The 15,066-nt window shown below is 47.2% G+C and overlaps 1 protein-coding gene across 1 annotated transcript in view; it reads right to left on the bottom strand.

Annotated features, from left to right (window-relative positions):
- Positions 1 to 14,240, bottom strand: part of NPY2R (neuropeptide Y receptor Y2) — a 113,775-nt gene extending 99,535 nt beyond the window's left edge. The window contains exons 1-3 of the mRNA XM_040350621.1: positions 14,058 to 14,240; positions 12,815 to 12,953; positions 1,207 to 1,477 (exon numbers count right to left, since the gene is read on the bottom strand). Coding sequence (XP_040206555.1) covers positions 1,207 to 1,477; positions 12,815 to 12,953; positions 14,058 to 14,240 — 593 coding nt within the window. The remainder of the gene's footprint in view (positions 1 to 1,206; positions 1,478 to 12,814; positions 12,954 to 14,057) is intronic.
- Between the last annotated feature and the right edge of the window lie 826 nt (positions 14,241 to 15,066).

The following is a 15,066-nucleotide window of genomic DNA, read 5'->3' as shown; positions in this document are numbered from 1 at the left end:
TATGTATTTTTTTTTCTAAGAAGCTATTAAACCTCTGGCAGTACTTCACTATAGAGGCAACAGTGTGACACAAGTATTAGTAGTTAAAAGCTTGAAATACACATACCAATGTGATGAAACGATTCTACACAAATCGGACAATGTGATTGAATCTTTGAATTGTTGAAAAGACACACAATGCTTTACCAAAACAGGAGAGTGCAAAATCTGGTGAAGCTCTGCATAGAAACCAATCAGCTTTCAGTTTTTTTTTTTTTTTTTGTCAAAGCTTAATTGAACAAGCTGAGTTTAGAAGCTGATTGGCTACCATACACGGCTGCACCAGATTTTGCACTCTCCAGTTTTAGTAAATCAACCCCAACGTGTTATCAATCAATTCTGAGCAAAACTGTTTGATTTCTTTATTTATTACTGGTACTAATATAGCGCCATCAATTTACGATGCGCTTTACATATTTGATCAAATTTATTTCAATTGGTCTGGATAGAAAATATGATAATAGAAAAGCAGGTAGATTGCTCTGATGCTTACATTTATGACTCTTTGGACATTTTTTTTTCTATCTGCTGACTATATTTTTATCCTGGACAGTAAATCAATTGTAATCGTATATAAAATTGTTCAGTGTGTGGCCACCACATCATATAATAATAAATTATTGAAACTCAAATCCTATATTCCCCATTCACTTTTAAGAACAAAATCTAGACGCACAAGTCTATATTTTGGCTAATTATCCTATGCTAAAAGACATAATGAAATGTGTAAGGCACAATTAACAATTGATGGGAATCAAATGAACTGACATTTGTTTTCTATGGGTAAATGCAGTTTGATTTTGCTCTCTTTTTTGTTGCTCTTTTGTGCAAGCTCAATATGATTTTATTTTTGTTTTCTTAAGCATGAAAAATGTGTTAATTTACAGAGCCTGTGTTTATATATTTATAGTAAATAATTAAAATGCACTGCAGTGTTTACATAACAGAATATGCACTTGTTATGGAGTATTAAATATTATTTTCTCTCTCTAATATGAATGGATACAAGATAACATCCCCCATAGGATGAAAAACTACAATTGGGAAACCAGCTACCCAAGGAGTGGATACAGACAATTGGGTGACCCATAGTGGGTGCTGGGAAGGAGCTGCTCTTACATCTGATACACTATACATCATGAAGAATAATTGCCTTGTACAACTTACAAAGTCAGCTTTCTTTTTGGGATGTGGAATAAAAGTTCCTCTTCTTTAATCTTCTTCTTTTCTAGGTGAGATAAAGCGCTGCCTGGAGGTGACAGTCCACATTCTCCTGGATGGGTCAATGTAATGACAGCAGGCTTCTCTCCATAGATTGATGTATAGATAGAAGGTGAAGATGTCCCCTTGTTATAGGTAAGGGGCAGTGAGAGAGTGAGGAGTTCTCCCAGCACAGAGCAGTCCTTCTCCTCCACTCCACACTGATCTGCGCTCACTGCTCAGAGCTGCTAATTAAAGTCCTTGGGAGTCACCGAGTCGAGGATGCATAAGAAGGAGCCAGTCAGTGCTCGGGCTTCTACTGACAACAACACACCTCCCACCCACCCAGACACAGAGCCATCTATCTATTATTGTACAGCTCTATGGAAAGTCAGGAGACATGGTCTCTGGGACCGCTCTGGTCAAGTGGATGGTGGTGAGCACATACACAAGACAACCCTGTCCAGGGAGCATCATGGGTACTGGAACATTGTCTTCCTCCATGTCACAACTTCCTCAAAGTCTTCAAAACATCCACACATCCGATCATTCCTACCATTCCTTTCTCTAACTTCTACCTTCAAATCATCAGGATTACATTCACTGAACACACACAGCATCACCGATGTGCAGGAATCGCTTTCTCTCTCTCCCCTCCCAGTCCCTCTTCATCCCTCTCTTCTTCCCTCTCCTTCTCTCTCTCCCCTCCCAGTCCCTCTTCATCCCTCTCTTCATCCCTCTCCTTCTCTCTCTCTCCCCTCCCAGTCCCTCCTCATCCCTCTCTTCATCCCTCTCCTTCTCTCTCTCTCTCCCCTCCCAGTCCCTCTTCATCCCTCTCTTCGTCCCTCTCCTTCTCTCTCTCCCCTCCCAGTCCCTTCTCATCCCTCTCTTCATCCCTCTCCTTCTCTCTCTCTCCCCTCCCAGTCCCTCCTCATCCCTCTCTTCATCCCTCTCCTTCTCTCTCTCTCTCCCCTCCCAGTCCCTCTTCATCCCTCTCTTCGTCCCTCTCCTTCTCTCTCTCCCCTCCCAGTCCCTTCTCATCCCTCTCTTCATCCCTCTCCTTCTCTCTCTCTCCCCTCCCAGTCCCTCTTCATCCCTCTCTTCATCCCTCTCCTTCTCTCTCTCTCTCCCCTCCCAGTCCCTCCTCATCCCTCTCTTCATCCCTCTCCTTCTCTCTCTCTCCCCTCTCAGTCCCTCTTCATCCCTCTCTTCATCCCTCTCCTTCTATCTCTCCCCCCCAGTCCCTCCTCATCCCTCTCTTCATCCCTCTCCTTCTCTCTCTCTCCCCTCCTAGTCCCTCCTTATCCCTCTCCTTCTCGCCCTCTCTCTCTCCCCTCCCAGTCCCACTTCATCCCTCTCTTCATCCCTCTCCTTCTCTCTCTCTCCCCTCCCAGTCCCTCTTCATCCCTCTCTTCATCCCTCTCCTTCTCCCCCTCTCTCTCTCCCCTCCCAGTCCCTCTTCATCCCTCTCCCTCTCTCTCTCTCCCTCTCTCATTCTCTCCCTCTCTCATTCTCTCCTTATCTCTCTCCTTTCATTCTCTCCCTCTCTCTCTCCCTCTCTCATTCTCTCCCTCTCTCCCCCTCTCTCTCTCTCTCTCTCCCTCTCTTTCTCTCCCCTCTCTCTCTCCCTCTCTCATTCTTTCCCCCTCTCTCTCCCCCTCTCTTTATCTCCCTCTCTCTCTCCCTACCCCTCTCTCTCATTCTCTCCCTCTCTCATTCTCTCCCTCTCTCTTTATCTCCCTCTCCCCCTTTCTCCCTCTCTCCTTTTCTCACTCTCTCCCTCTCCCTCTCTCTCTCTTTCTCTCTCTCCCCTCCCAGTCCCTCTTCATCCCTCTCCCTCCCTCCCTTCCTCCCTCCCTCCCTCATTCTCTCACACTTTCCCTCCTTCTCTTCATCTCTCTCTCTCTCCTTCTCTATCTCTCTCTCCCTATCACTCTTCTTCTCTCTCCCTCTTCCTCCCGTCCGTCTCTCTCTCTCGCTCTCTCCCTCTTCCTCTCTCTCTCTCTCTCTATCGCCTCTCTCGCCCTCTCCCTCTCTTGCCCTCTTTCTCTTCCTGTCCCCTCTCTCTCTCTCTCTCTCTCTCTCTCTCTCTCTCTCTCTCTCTCTCCTTCTCCCCTTTCTCTCCCCCCTCCCTCCCCCTCTCTCTCCCTCTCTCTCCCCTCCCTCTCCTCTCACCCTCTCCCCCTCTCTCTCCTCTCCCCCTCTCCCCCTCTCTCTCCCCTCCCTCTCACCCTCTCCCCCTCTCTCTCCTCTCCCCCTCTCCCCCTCTCTCTCCCCTCCCTCTCCTCTCACCCTCTCTCTCTCCCCTCTATCTCTCCCCCTCCCTCTCCTCTCACCCTCTCTCCCTTTCTTCCTCCCTCTCGCTCTCCCTCTGTCCCTCTGCTTCTCTTTCTCCCTCTTCCTCCCACCCCTCTCCTCCCCAACTCTCTCTCCCTCCCTCCCTCTCCCGCCCTCCCCCTCTCCTGCCCCCTCTCCTCCTCTCTCCTTTTCTCTCTCCTCTCCCTTGCTCTCTCCCTCTTTCCCTCTTTCTCTCTCTCTCTCCCCCTCTGCCTCCTGCCCCCTCTCCCTTCCTCCCTCCCTCCCTCATTCTCTCACACTTTCCCTCCTTCTCTTCATCTCTCTCTCTCTCCTTCTCTATCTCTTTCTCCCTATCACTCTTCTTCTCTCTCCCTCTTCCTCCCGTCCGTCTCTCTCTCTCTCGCTCTCTCCCTCTTCCTCTCTCTCTCTCTCTCTATCGCCTCTCTCGCCCTCTCCCTCTCTTGCCCTCTTTCTCTTCCTGTCCCCTCTCTCTCTCTCTCTCTCTCTCTCTCTCTCTCTCCCTCTCTCTCCTTCTCCCCTTTCTCTCCCCCCTCCCTCCCCCTCTCTCTCCCTCTCTCTCCCCTCCCTCTCCTCTCACCCTCTCCCCCTCTCTCTCCTCTCCCCCTCTCCCCCTCTCTCTCCCCTCCCTCTCACCCTCTCCCCCTCTCTCTCCTCTCCCCCTCTCCCCCTCTCTCTCCCCTCCCACCCTCTCTCTCTCCCCTCTATCTCTCCCCCTCCCTCTCCTCTCACCCTCTCTCCCTTTCTTCCTCCCTCTCGCTCTCCCTCTGTCCCTCTGCTTCTCTTTCTCCCTCTTCCTCCCACCCCTCTCCTCCCCAACTCTCTCTCCCTCCCTCCCTCTCCCGCCCTCCCCCTCTCCTGCCCCCTCTCCTCCTCTCTCCTTTTCTCTCTCCTCTCCCTTGCTCTCTCCCTCTTTCCCTCTTTCTCTCTCTCTCTCCCCCTCTGCCTCCTGCCCCCTCTCTCTCCCTTCTCCCTCTTTCTCTCTCCTCTCTCTCTGCCCCATCTCTCTCCCCCTCCCTCTCTCCCCTCTCTCTCTCCCCCTCCCTCTTCTCTCACCCTCTCTCCCTCCCCTCTTCCTCCCTCTCCCTCTCTCCCTCGTGCTCTCTCCCCTTTCCCTCTCCTTCTCTCTCTCCCTCTTCCTCCCGCCCCCTCTCCTACATCTTTCTCTCTCCCCCTCCCTCTCATCTCACACTCTCTCTATCCCTCCCTCTCTTCTTCCTCACTCTCTCTCCTCTCCCTTGCTCTCTCCCTCTTTCCCTCTCTCTCCCTCTTCCTTCTGCCCCCTCTCTCTCCCTTCCCCCTCTCCCTGCCCCCTCTCTCTCCCTTCCCCCTCTCACTGACCCCTCTCTCTCCCTTCCCCCTCTCCCTTTCCCCCTCTCACTTTCCCCCTCTCTCTTCCCCCATCCCTCTCTCTCCGCCTTTTCTCTCTTTCTCTCCCTCTCTCTTTTACTCTCTCCCTCACCTTCTCCCCCCCCCTCTCTATTTCCATTCCTCCCTCTCTTCCTACCTCCCCCTCTCCCCCTCTCTGTCTTTTCCCCCGTCTGTCTCTCCCCTCTCTTCCTGTTTCCCCCTCTCTCTTTTTCTTCCTATCTCTCCCCTGTCTCTCTCTCGCTCACCTTCCCCTCTCCCTCCCCCTCTCTCTTTCTCTCTCTCTTACCTCCCCCTCTCTTTTTCTCTCCACCCTCTTTCTCCCCTTTTCTCCCTCTTCATGTTGCCCTCTCTCTCTCTATTTTTCTCTCCCTCTTCCTACCTCTCTCTCCATCATCCCATCTCTGTCTCTCCCTCTTGTCATCTCTCTCCCTCCTATCATCTCTCTCTCCCCCTCTCTCCCGTCCTCTCTCTCCCCCCTCACCCTCCCTCCCTCTCCTCCCCTTTCTCTCTCTCTCGCTCTCTCCCCCTCTCCCTGTTTCTCTCTATCTCTCCCTCCCTCCCTCACCTCCCTCTCCCCCATCTCTCTCTTTTTCTCCCTCTTCCTCACTCTCTCTCCCTCTTCCCACCTCTCTCTCTCTCACTCCCTCTCACTCTCTCCCCCTCACCTACCCCCCTCTCTCTCTCTCTCTCTCTCTCCCCCCATCTCTCTCTCCTCTCTCTCCCTCTTGTCATCTTTCTCTCTGTCTTATCATCTCTCTCTCTCCCCCTCACCTCCCCACCCTCTCTCTCTCTCCCCCCTCACTCTCCCTTCCCCTCCTCACCTTTCTCTATTTCTCTTTTTCTCGCTCTCTCTTCCTCTATCCCTCTCCCTGTTTTTCTCTATTTCTCCCTCCCTCACCCCCTCCCCCATCTCTCCCTCTTTCTCTCCCTTTTCCTCACTCTCTCTCCCTCTTCCCATCTCTCTCTCTCTCTCTCTCTCTCTCTCCCCCTCACCTCCCCTCTCTCTCTCTTTGCCCCCTCTCTCCCTCCCCCTCTCTCTCTCTTTCTCTCCCCCTCTATCTCTCTCCACCTCCCTCCCTCTCCACTCACCCTCTCTCCCTCTCTTCCTCTGTCTCGCTCTCTCCCTCTCTCCTTCTCTCTCTAACTCCCTATTCTGCTCTCTCCCCTCCCTCTCTCTCTCTCTCTCTCTTGCTCTCTCTCACTATCCCCCTCTCTCTCCCTTTCCCTTTCTCTCTCCCTCTCTCTCCCTCACCCCTCTCTCCCTCTCTATGTTTCCCTCTCTCTCTCATTCTTTTTCACTCTCTCCCCCCTCCTCCATCCCCTTCTCCCCCCTCACCCCCTTCTCTCCCCACTTCCTCACCCCCTCTCCCCCCTCTCTCTCCACCCCTCATATCTCTCCATCCCAATCTCTCTCTCTCTCAATTTCTCTCTTCTTCCACCTCTCCTCCTTTTCTCTCTCTCTCTTCCTGTCTTTCACTCTATCTCCCCCTCCCCCTTATCCTCATTCTCCCTCTTCTCTCCCCCCCTCTCATTTCTCTCTCTTCTGTTCTCACCCCCACTTTCTCTTAGGCTCCATGCACACTGGCATAAAAATTGCTTCTACCACTATAGGAGTTTTGCGCTGTGCTTGTAAACGCAGCTCGTTGTTATCCTATGTGTCCATGCACATTAGGCTGATTAGAAGCTTATTTTAAGTTCAATATTTAGAGGCAGGAAAAATACTCTTCTGGTTTGCGTTTTTTGCACACTTTTTCTATCTCCCTCTCTTTCTGTCTCCCCCCTTTCTCTTTTTCTCTTTCTCTCTTTGTCTAGAAATACCCATTAAGGGTCGCTTCACACCTGAATTGCATAGGAATACGATTTGCGTTACTGTAGGATTCCTATGCAGTTCAGCGTGGTGCAATTTTTCAGCCCAATCATTTGAATAGGCTGAAATTGCACTGGATCGCACAAAAAGTAGTGCATGCAATGCCTCTCAAAAATGCATCACGCTAAATTGCATGGCACTGCAGCACCTGTTTCATCCAGTACAGGCATACGCACTGAGTTTGCGACCTGCATTTAGGGAGTCATTAGGTATATATTTACACCCACATACACCCAGTGTGTTTTAAACACAGTGCAGAAAACATGCACAGAATACTCGTTTCCCGTGCTGTGTTCTGGCTTGAACAAGTCTTCAATGAATAAAGCAGCATGCTGCAGAATAAGCAGTGCTCCAAAACAGCTAAGACGCTAACACACTTACACTCATTTGTTTATTAGCTAATTATTCAAAGTGAAAATGGCTACATTTACGTTACTATTCACTTGCAATACTTTCATAGCATCAAAATAGGTGTATGGATTGTTGGCCTGGGAAATAAATGGTTAAATGATACTGTTTTCTTTTAGCTTAGGGAGGGTCTTATGATGTTTCACTGAAATTTGGGAGTGTATATAGCCTAGAGATGTGTTTTTCTTCAAAAAACGCTGCCTAACGCTAGCACTAAAAAACGTGCAAAAACGCTAATGCCAAACGCGGTAAAAATCGCATTCTTAACGCTGATTTTTCCAGGAGTCCTACCTAGCTTTACAGCTCGTTTTTAAAAACGTCCATGGAAATGAGGCCACAAAGTCAGGGACCAGCAGATTAAAAAGAGCAGATGAGACCATAGGAAAGTTTAAGGACTAGAGTAGAATAGATACTCTGAACTTACATTTTTTAAGCTTTACTTGTATATTATGGTCATCTCTTATAAATAAGAATATAGGCAGTTTGAACACAAATGCAGCGTACACACGATCGGACATTCCGACAACAAAACTGTGGATTTTTTTCTGACAGAATGTTGGCTTAAACTTGCCTTGCATACACACGGTCACACAAATGTTGTCGGAAATTCCGAACGTCAAGAACGCGGTCACGTACAACACTACGACGAGTCAAGAAAAATGAAGTTCAATGATTCCGAACATGCTTCGAATTGATTCCGAGCATGCGTAGGATTTTTGTGCGTCAGAATTGCATACAGACGATCGGAATTTCCGACAAGCTATTTTGTTGTCGGAAAAATTGAGAACCAGCTCTCAAACATTTGTTGTCAGAAAAATTCTGACATCAAATGTCCGATGGAGCATACACACGGTCGGATTTTCCGTCAACAAGCTCATATCGAACATTTTTTGTCGGAAATTCTGAGGTGTGTACGCGGCATAGGAATACATAAGTGAATTATTTCCTGCATCTTTGTTCTCAAGGTCCTTCCCTCTCTCTCTATCTCTCTTTTTATCACTCACTCACACTCTCTCTCTCTCTCTCTCTCCATCTTCCTCACTCCCCCTCTCTCCCTCTCCCTCTTTCTCTCTCCCTCCATCCCTCCCCCCCCTCACCCTCTTCATCTCTCTCCCTCTCCATCTCTCTCACTCTCGCTCACTCTATCTCCCTCTCTTTCCCTCTCTCTTCATCTCTCACTCCCCCTCTCTCTATCTCTTGCCACCCCCTCTCTCTCTCTCTCTCTCCATCTCCCTCTCTCTTGCTCTCTTCTTCTCTCGCCCTCTTTCTCTTGCTATGTCCCTCTCTCTCTCCCTCTCGCCCTCTCCCTCCATATCTCTCTCTCTCCCCTCTCTCTTCTCCCTCTCTCTCTTCCTCTCTCTCTCTCTCTCTCTCTCTCTCTCTCTCTCTCTCTCTCTCTCTCTCTCTCTATATATATATATATATATATATATATATATCCCCCTTTCTCTCTCCCTCTCCCTCCCTTTTTCTTACTGCTCCCTCTCTCCCTCTTTCTCTCTCCCTCTCATTTTTTTGTGACTGCAGGGACATTCTGGGACAATGCATCCTTATTTCCTATCACCCTTCAATTGTATATATTATGATCTTCTCTTATAAATAATAATATTTGAGTGCACACAAATAGTCTGCAGTTATTAAAGAACAAAGGCAGTTTGAACACTAGTGAATAATTTTCTGCGGCTTTGTTCTCAAGGTCCAGAGGAAAAAGAGATCTATACATTGTCTTAAACCAAATCATGATAAATGTGCCTTAAATATCAGGAATCCAAGATCACATGTGACAGTGCTTAGTAATATGTCTTTACATTACCAATACACTATGGGGTAGATTCAGGTAGGGAGCGCATATTTGTGTGCGGGCGTAACGTATCCTATTTACGTTACGCCTCCGCAACTTTGACAGGCAAGTGCATTATTCACAAAGCACTTGCTCCGTAAGTTGCGGCGGCGTAGTGTAAATTGGCCGGCGTAAGCCCGCCTAATTCAAATCTGTAAGATGTGGGTGTGTTTTATGCAAAATCATTGTGACCCCACGTAAATGACGCTTTTCATGAACGGCGCATGCGTCGTCCGTGAAAGTATCCCAGTGCGCATGCTCCAAATTAAGCCGCAAAAAAACAGTGCTATCGACGTGAACGTAAATTACGCCCAGCCCTATTCGCGAACGACTTACGCAAACGACGTAATCGACGGAAAATTCGACGCTGGCCCGACGTCCATACTTAACATTGGCTGCCCCTCATATAGCATGGGTAACTTTACGCCGGAAAAAGCCTTACATAAACAGCGTATCTGTACTGCGACGACCGGGCGTACGTTCATGAATAGGCATATCTAGCTGATTTACATATTCGAGGTGTAAATCAGCGTACACGCCCCTAGCGGCCAGCGTAAATATGCAGTTAAGATACGACGGCGTAGGAGACTTACGCTGGTCGTATCTTAGAAAAATTCTGGCATATCTGATTCTTTGAAACAGGCGCCAAGATACGACTCCTCACACTCAGAGATACGACGGCGTATCTGGAGATAGGCCGTCGTATCTCCTACCTGAATCTGGCCCTATGTCTCCAGTTTTACTTTATCCCTTGATTAATAATGTATTATATGCTCATCATGGAATCAATACATTGCTCTTTCCTCAGATACAATAATAGTCATTTCCTAATGCCAGCTTGCTATCCGATCGTTTATTTACAGTGTACAGATTATGTGCCCATGCTGCAATCAAATTGCCAGGAGGATTAAACTGCCAAGTACAACGTCTCATGAACAGCATTATCCATTTTATTAAAATCCTATTCCACGCAGTGCCCAGCTAGGGTAAAACACATGTTCTACAAAGCAGTGCTGCCTTATCTTCTACTTAAGACTTACATCTGAACTCTGGGATAAATAAATATTTTGTCTAAGTACAAAAGGCGTGTGTATTCTTACTTGAATCTTAGTGTGCTTTGTGTATTTCTTTCAGATCTGTGCAGTAATCCAGTGTGAATATTTACTTCTGTGCAGGAGCTGCCTGTAATTAAGCCATTAGTGCTGCTCTCTCTTCTTATGCAGGATGACTGGTCTTGCATGTGACACCCCCCAGCTCCTGTAGTTTTCTGGGTGGTCCTGCTGGGTCCTATCCACAATTCTGCACTCCGCACTCAAGCTATTTGAAGCCCAAGCTATTTGAAGCCCAGTTATTTTTTTATAAGATAATAGCTGGGTTTCCAAAGGCTTTTGGGGCATGCAAAGTGGATTTATATTGTTATAGCTAGATTCACATAGAGTTAAGTTTAAGTGTATTCTCAAACAGAGATACACTTAAACCTATCTAAGATACGACGGCTTGCGCCGTCCTTTCTTAGGGTGCAATATTTAGGCTGGCCGCTAGGTGGCGCTTCCATTGCGGCGTAGAATATGTAAATCATTAGATACGCCTATTCACGAACGTACGCCCGGCCGACGCAGTACAGATACGCCGTTTACGTAACGCATTATCAGGCCTAAAGTTATTCCAACAAATAGTTGGAATAGTAATGTTATAGTATGGCCGCCGTTCCCGCGTCGAAATTCGAAAATTTTAAGTCGTTTGCGTAAGTCGTCCGTGAATACGGATTTACGTCATTTACGTCCACGTCAAAACCAATAGGCCCGTGTGGCGTACGTTGCCGCAATGCACACTGGGATATGTAGGCGGACGGCGCATGCGCCGTTCCAAAAAAAACTCAATCACGTCAGGTCAAGCCCCATTAACATAAAACACGCCCCCTCAGCTAAATTTGAATTAGGCGCCATTACGCCCGCCCGATTTACGCTACGCCGCCATAACTTAGCAGGCAAGTACTTTGTAAATCATGTACTTGCCTCGCTAACTTACGGTGGCGTAGTGTAAACACGATACGCTATGCAGCCGCAAAGTTAGGACACCCTCTCTGAATCTACCTATTTGTGTCTGTAGAGGTGTAGCAGCACCCTCCTAGAGTAGGATGCCAGATACATTTTACTTTTGGCTTCTGCTGTAATCAAGGTTGGTATGTTCAGGGTTTCACAGGCTGGGGGTTTGATTGCTTCCCTCTGCCTCTAGAAGATGTTTAGAGAGCTTAGGAAGGAATAATTCAGGTAACCAGCCTAAATATTAATCAGGGCCTAGCCAATTTCTGGGGAGCCGTGCTCAAATGGTGGCTGGGGAGGCTGATAAATAGTCTAAAGCCCTAAAGATATTTAGGTAGATTCTGAAAGAGTTAGGCCGGCTTATCTACAGATAAGCCGACCTAACTCTGAATCTGCACCGAACCATGTTTAAGTGTATTCTCTAACAGAGATACACCTAAACATATCTAAGATAGGATGGCTTGCGCCGTCCTATCTTAGATTGCAATGTTTTGGCTGACCGCTAGGTGGCGCTTCCATTGCGGCCGGCGTAGATTATGTAAATGAGCTTGTACGCCGATTCACGAACGTACGCACGGCCGCCGCAGTCGAATTACGTTGTTTCCGTATGAGATAGGCCGCCTAAAGTTAGAGCTATGCTCTAGTGGAATAGTAATGTTAAGTATGGCCGCCGTTCCCGCCACAAAATTCGAAATTTTTACGTCGTTTGCGTAAGTCGTCCGCGAATCGGGATTTACGTCGTTTATGTCCACGTCGAAATCAATAGGCCCGTACGGCGTACTTAGCCGCAATGCGCACTGGGAAATGTAGTCGGCCGGCGCATGCGCAGTGTAAAAAAACGTCAAAAACGTGAGGTCAAGCCTTATTACCATGATACATGCCCCCCTCCAAGTCATTTGAATTAGGCGCCCTTACGCCCGCTCGTTTGAGGCTACGCCGCCGTAGATTAGCAGGTAAGTAGATTGAAAATCACTACTAGCCTAGTTAATTTACGGCGGTGTACCCTAAACAGGCTAGGCTAGGCCGCCCTAAAGTTAATCCAATCTCTCTGAATCTACCTAATTGTCTTTCACAAGGAAGGAGAGCTCCAATCCCCAGGGAGCTATTGCCCTTGATGCAGCCTGTTTTACTTTTCTGTGAGGTCTCAGGGGTTGCAGAGCTGAGAACTGGAAGTATCTGAAACTGACTAAAGGACTTCACTAAAGGGATCTGATCTGAATGAATTGATTCCTGAAGGCTGTGTGCTTTTTGGATATAAGTGCCAGAGGTGGCTTGCGCTGAGATAGCTCTCATAGGGTCTCATACGGGCAATTCCCCATCCTCAGTAGTGTCCTGGACTGTGAGAAGAGTTCCCTCCTGTACTGTGCAGTGTTCCTGACATTGCATGGGTACCAATTGCTGTGCAGTGGAGCAGGGTAATTAGATGCCAAAGAGACTTGCCTCATGATCCCCAGCTGTGAAGTCTTAGACTGTCCAATATTAACAGTTGATTAAGGAGAAGACTGTCCTCTAATTGCTAAGTACTAACTGTTATGTAGTAACCTATGCCCTAATCCCTCTCCTGTTACAAGTTTTACCAGCGATAAATCACAAAAAGTTGGAGCCAAAGTAAATAGATTATTGCTTAGGTGGCTGGTGGACTCTGTACTGTAATGGACATTCAGTGCTGCTGGAAGCAAAGCGACAGATAAAACAGCGTGTCTGTCCACAGGCTTTTGTTGACCGGCTGACATTTATCAAAATGAATCATTCCTGGATTAACAGCAGCTATAAAGTCCCTGATGACGATGTTGCTGATTAAGTGTTTTTGGGATGTGGAATCTGTGCAAAACTGTCTAGGCTGCCTAGATTTCTGGGTGGTGATTTTATCCTGAAGACATTTTTGGTATAGATTTCATAGGCACAATTAATACCCATGGGACCTAGGGTTACAGTGTGAAGGCACCACCAACACCAAAAGTCCAATTTTTTTGCACCTGTTACTTCAATCCAAAGTCTGCGAAACAGACAATGGGGCAGATCCAGGTACATCTGCGCCGGGCGCAGCGTATCTAAGATACGCTACGCCGCAACTTATCTTTTTTAAATCGAATCCTCAAAGGATTTGCGCCATAGTGTATCTCTCGCGGCGTAAGGGCGCGGAATTCGAATGGATGTAATGGGGGCGTGTTTTATGTAAATACGTCGTGACCCGACGTAAACGACGTTTTTTTTAAAACTGCGCATGCGCCGTTCAGGGGGGTATCCCAGTGCGCATGCTCAAAATTAAACCGGAAGCAGCCAATGCTTACGACGGTGACGTCATTCTACGCAAATTCCTATTCGCGAACGACTTACGCAAACGACGTAAAAAATAAAAAATTGTACGCGGGAACGACGGCCATACTTAACATTGAGTATGCCTCAGTATAGCAGCTTTAACTATACGCTGGAAAAAGCCGAATGCAAACGACGGAAAAAAATGTGCCGGACGGACGTACGTTCGTGGATCGCCGTAACTAGCTAATTTGCATACTCGACGCGGAATTCGATGGAAACGCCATCTAGCGGCCGCCGAAATATTGCACCTAGGATCCAACGGCGTACTAAGACGTACGCCTGTCGAATCCATCTGAGATGCCGTCGTATATTGTTTTGTGGATACAAAACAAAGATACGACGTGGGAATTTTGAAATTACGCCGGCGTATTTTCTTTGTGGATCTGCCCCAATGTATTTTTCATTGATACATGCCCCCCAGGGCAGTATCCGGGCCCCCATACCCTTTGTATTCCCAATAACTTGCATCTAAGCTCTCAAAATGGGCACTTTTGATTTTTCCAGTTAAGGTCCCATAGACTTCAATGGGGTTCATTATTCGGCCCCCGAATTTTCACAATGAATTTTAACGATGTTCGAACCGAACAGGGGGTCGTTTGACCTATCTCTATTGTCTATTTTAAAGGGTAACGTCACACATTTTCCTTTTACTTACCAGGGTGACAGAAAGCTGACACCTATGCACTGCGCAGGCATCTTTTTCATGGAGCTCTTCACTCTTCATTTCTTCATGCAGCACTTCACTCTTCACTTTTTCATGGAGCTCCTCACTCTTCACTTCTTCATGGAGCTCTTCGAATGGCACAGAAACCTTGGACAAAGGAGTGGCTGTGGACATGGTATACTTGGATTTTTCAAAAGCATTTGACACAGTTCCCCACATGGCTAATGTGTAATGCCCTGTACACACGATCGGTTCATCCGATGAAAACGATCTGATGGATTTTTTCATCAGATATCCGATGAAGCTGACTTTCATCGGTCTTGCCTACACACCATCAGTTAAAAAAAATGATCGTGTCAGAACGCGGTGACGTAAAACACAACGACGCGCTGAGAAAAATTAAGTTCAATGCTTCCGAGCATGCGTCGACTTGATTCTGAGCATGCGGCATTAGGGTAATTCTACAGGCCTGGAAAAATCAGTTTGTAAATAGATAGAAAACAAGCTAAAAGACCGTATTCAGAGAATAGTGGTTATTAATTCATACTCTGAATGGTCTAGGGTTGTTAATGGTGTACCCCAAGGTTCAATGTTGGGACCCTTACTTTTTAATATATTTATAAATGATATATAGTCTGGGATTAAAAAAATAATTGCAGTCTTTGCAGATGATACCAAGCTGTTTAGTGGAATAACGTCCTTTACAAGATGTCTCCAATTTGCAAGCTGACCTCAAAGCACTGTTTATTTGGGAGGAAAATTTGGTAAATAAGGTTTAATGTTGATAAATGTAACATTATGCACTTAGAGGCATGTATTGTACATACTAGGGGGAGTACAACTGGGGGAATCAATGGTGGAGAAGGATCTGGGTGTTCTCGTAGATCATAAGCTTAATAATGGCACTCAATGCCAACTGCAGTTTCCAAAGCAAGTAAAATCCTTTCTTGTATTAAGGGAGGTATAGACTCCAGAGAAAGAGATATCATTTTGCCCCTGT

The sequence above is a fragment of the Rana temporaria genome, chromosome 1 (assembly GCF_905171775.1).
Source record: "Rana temporaria chromosome 1, aRanTem1.1, whole genome shotgun sequence".
In the NCBI taxonomy this organism is placed as follows: domain Eukaryota; kingdom Metazoa; phylum Chordata; class Amphibia; order Anura; family Ranidae; genus Rana; species Rana temporaria.
This window is presented reverse-complemented; position numbering and strand designations above follow the sequence as displayed.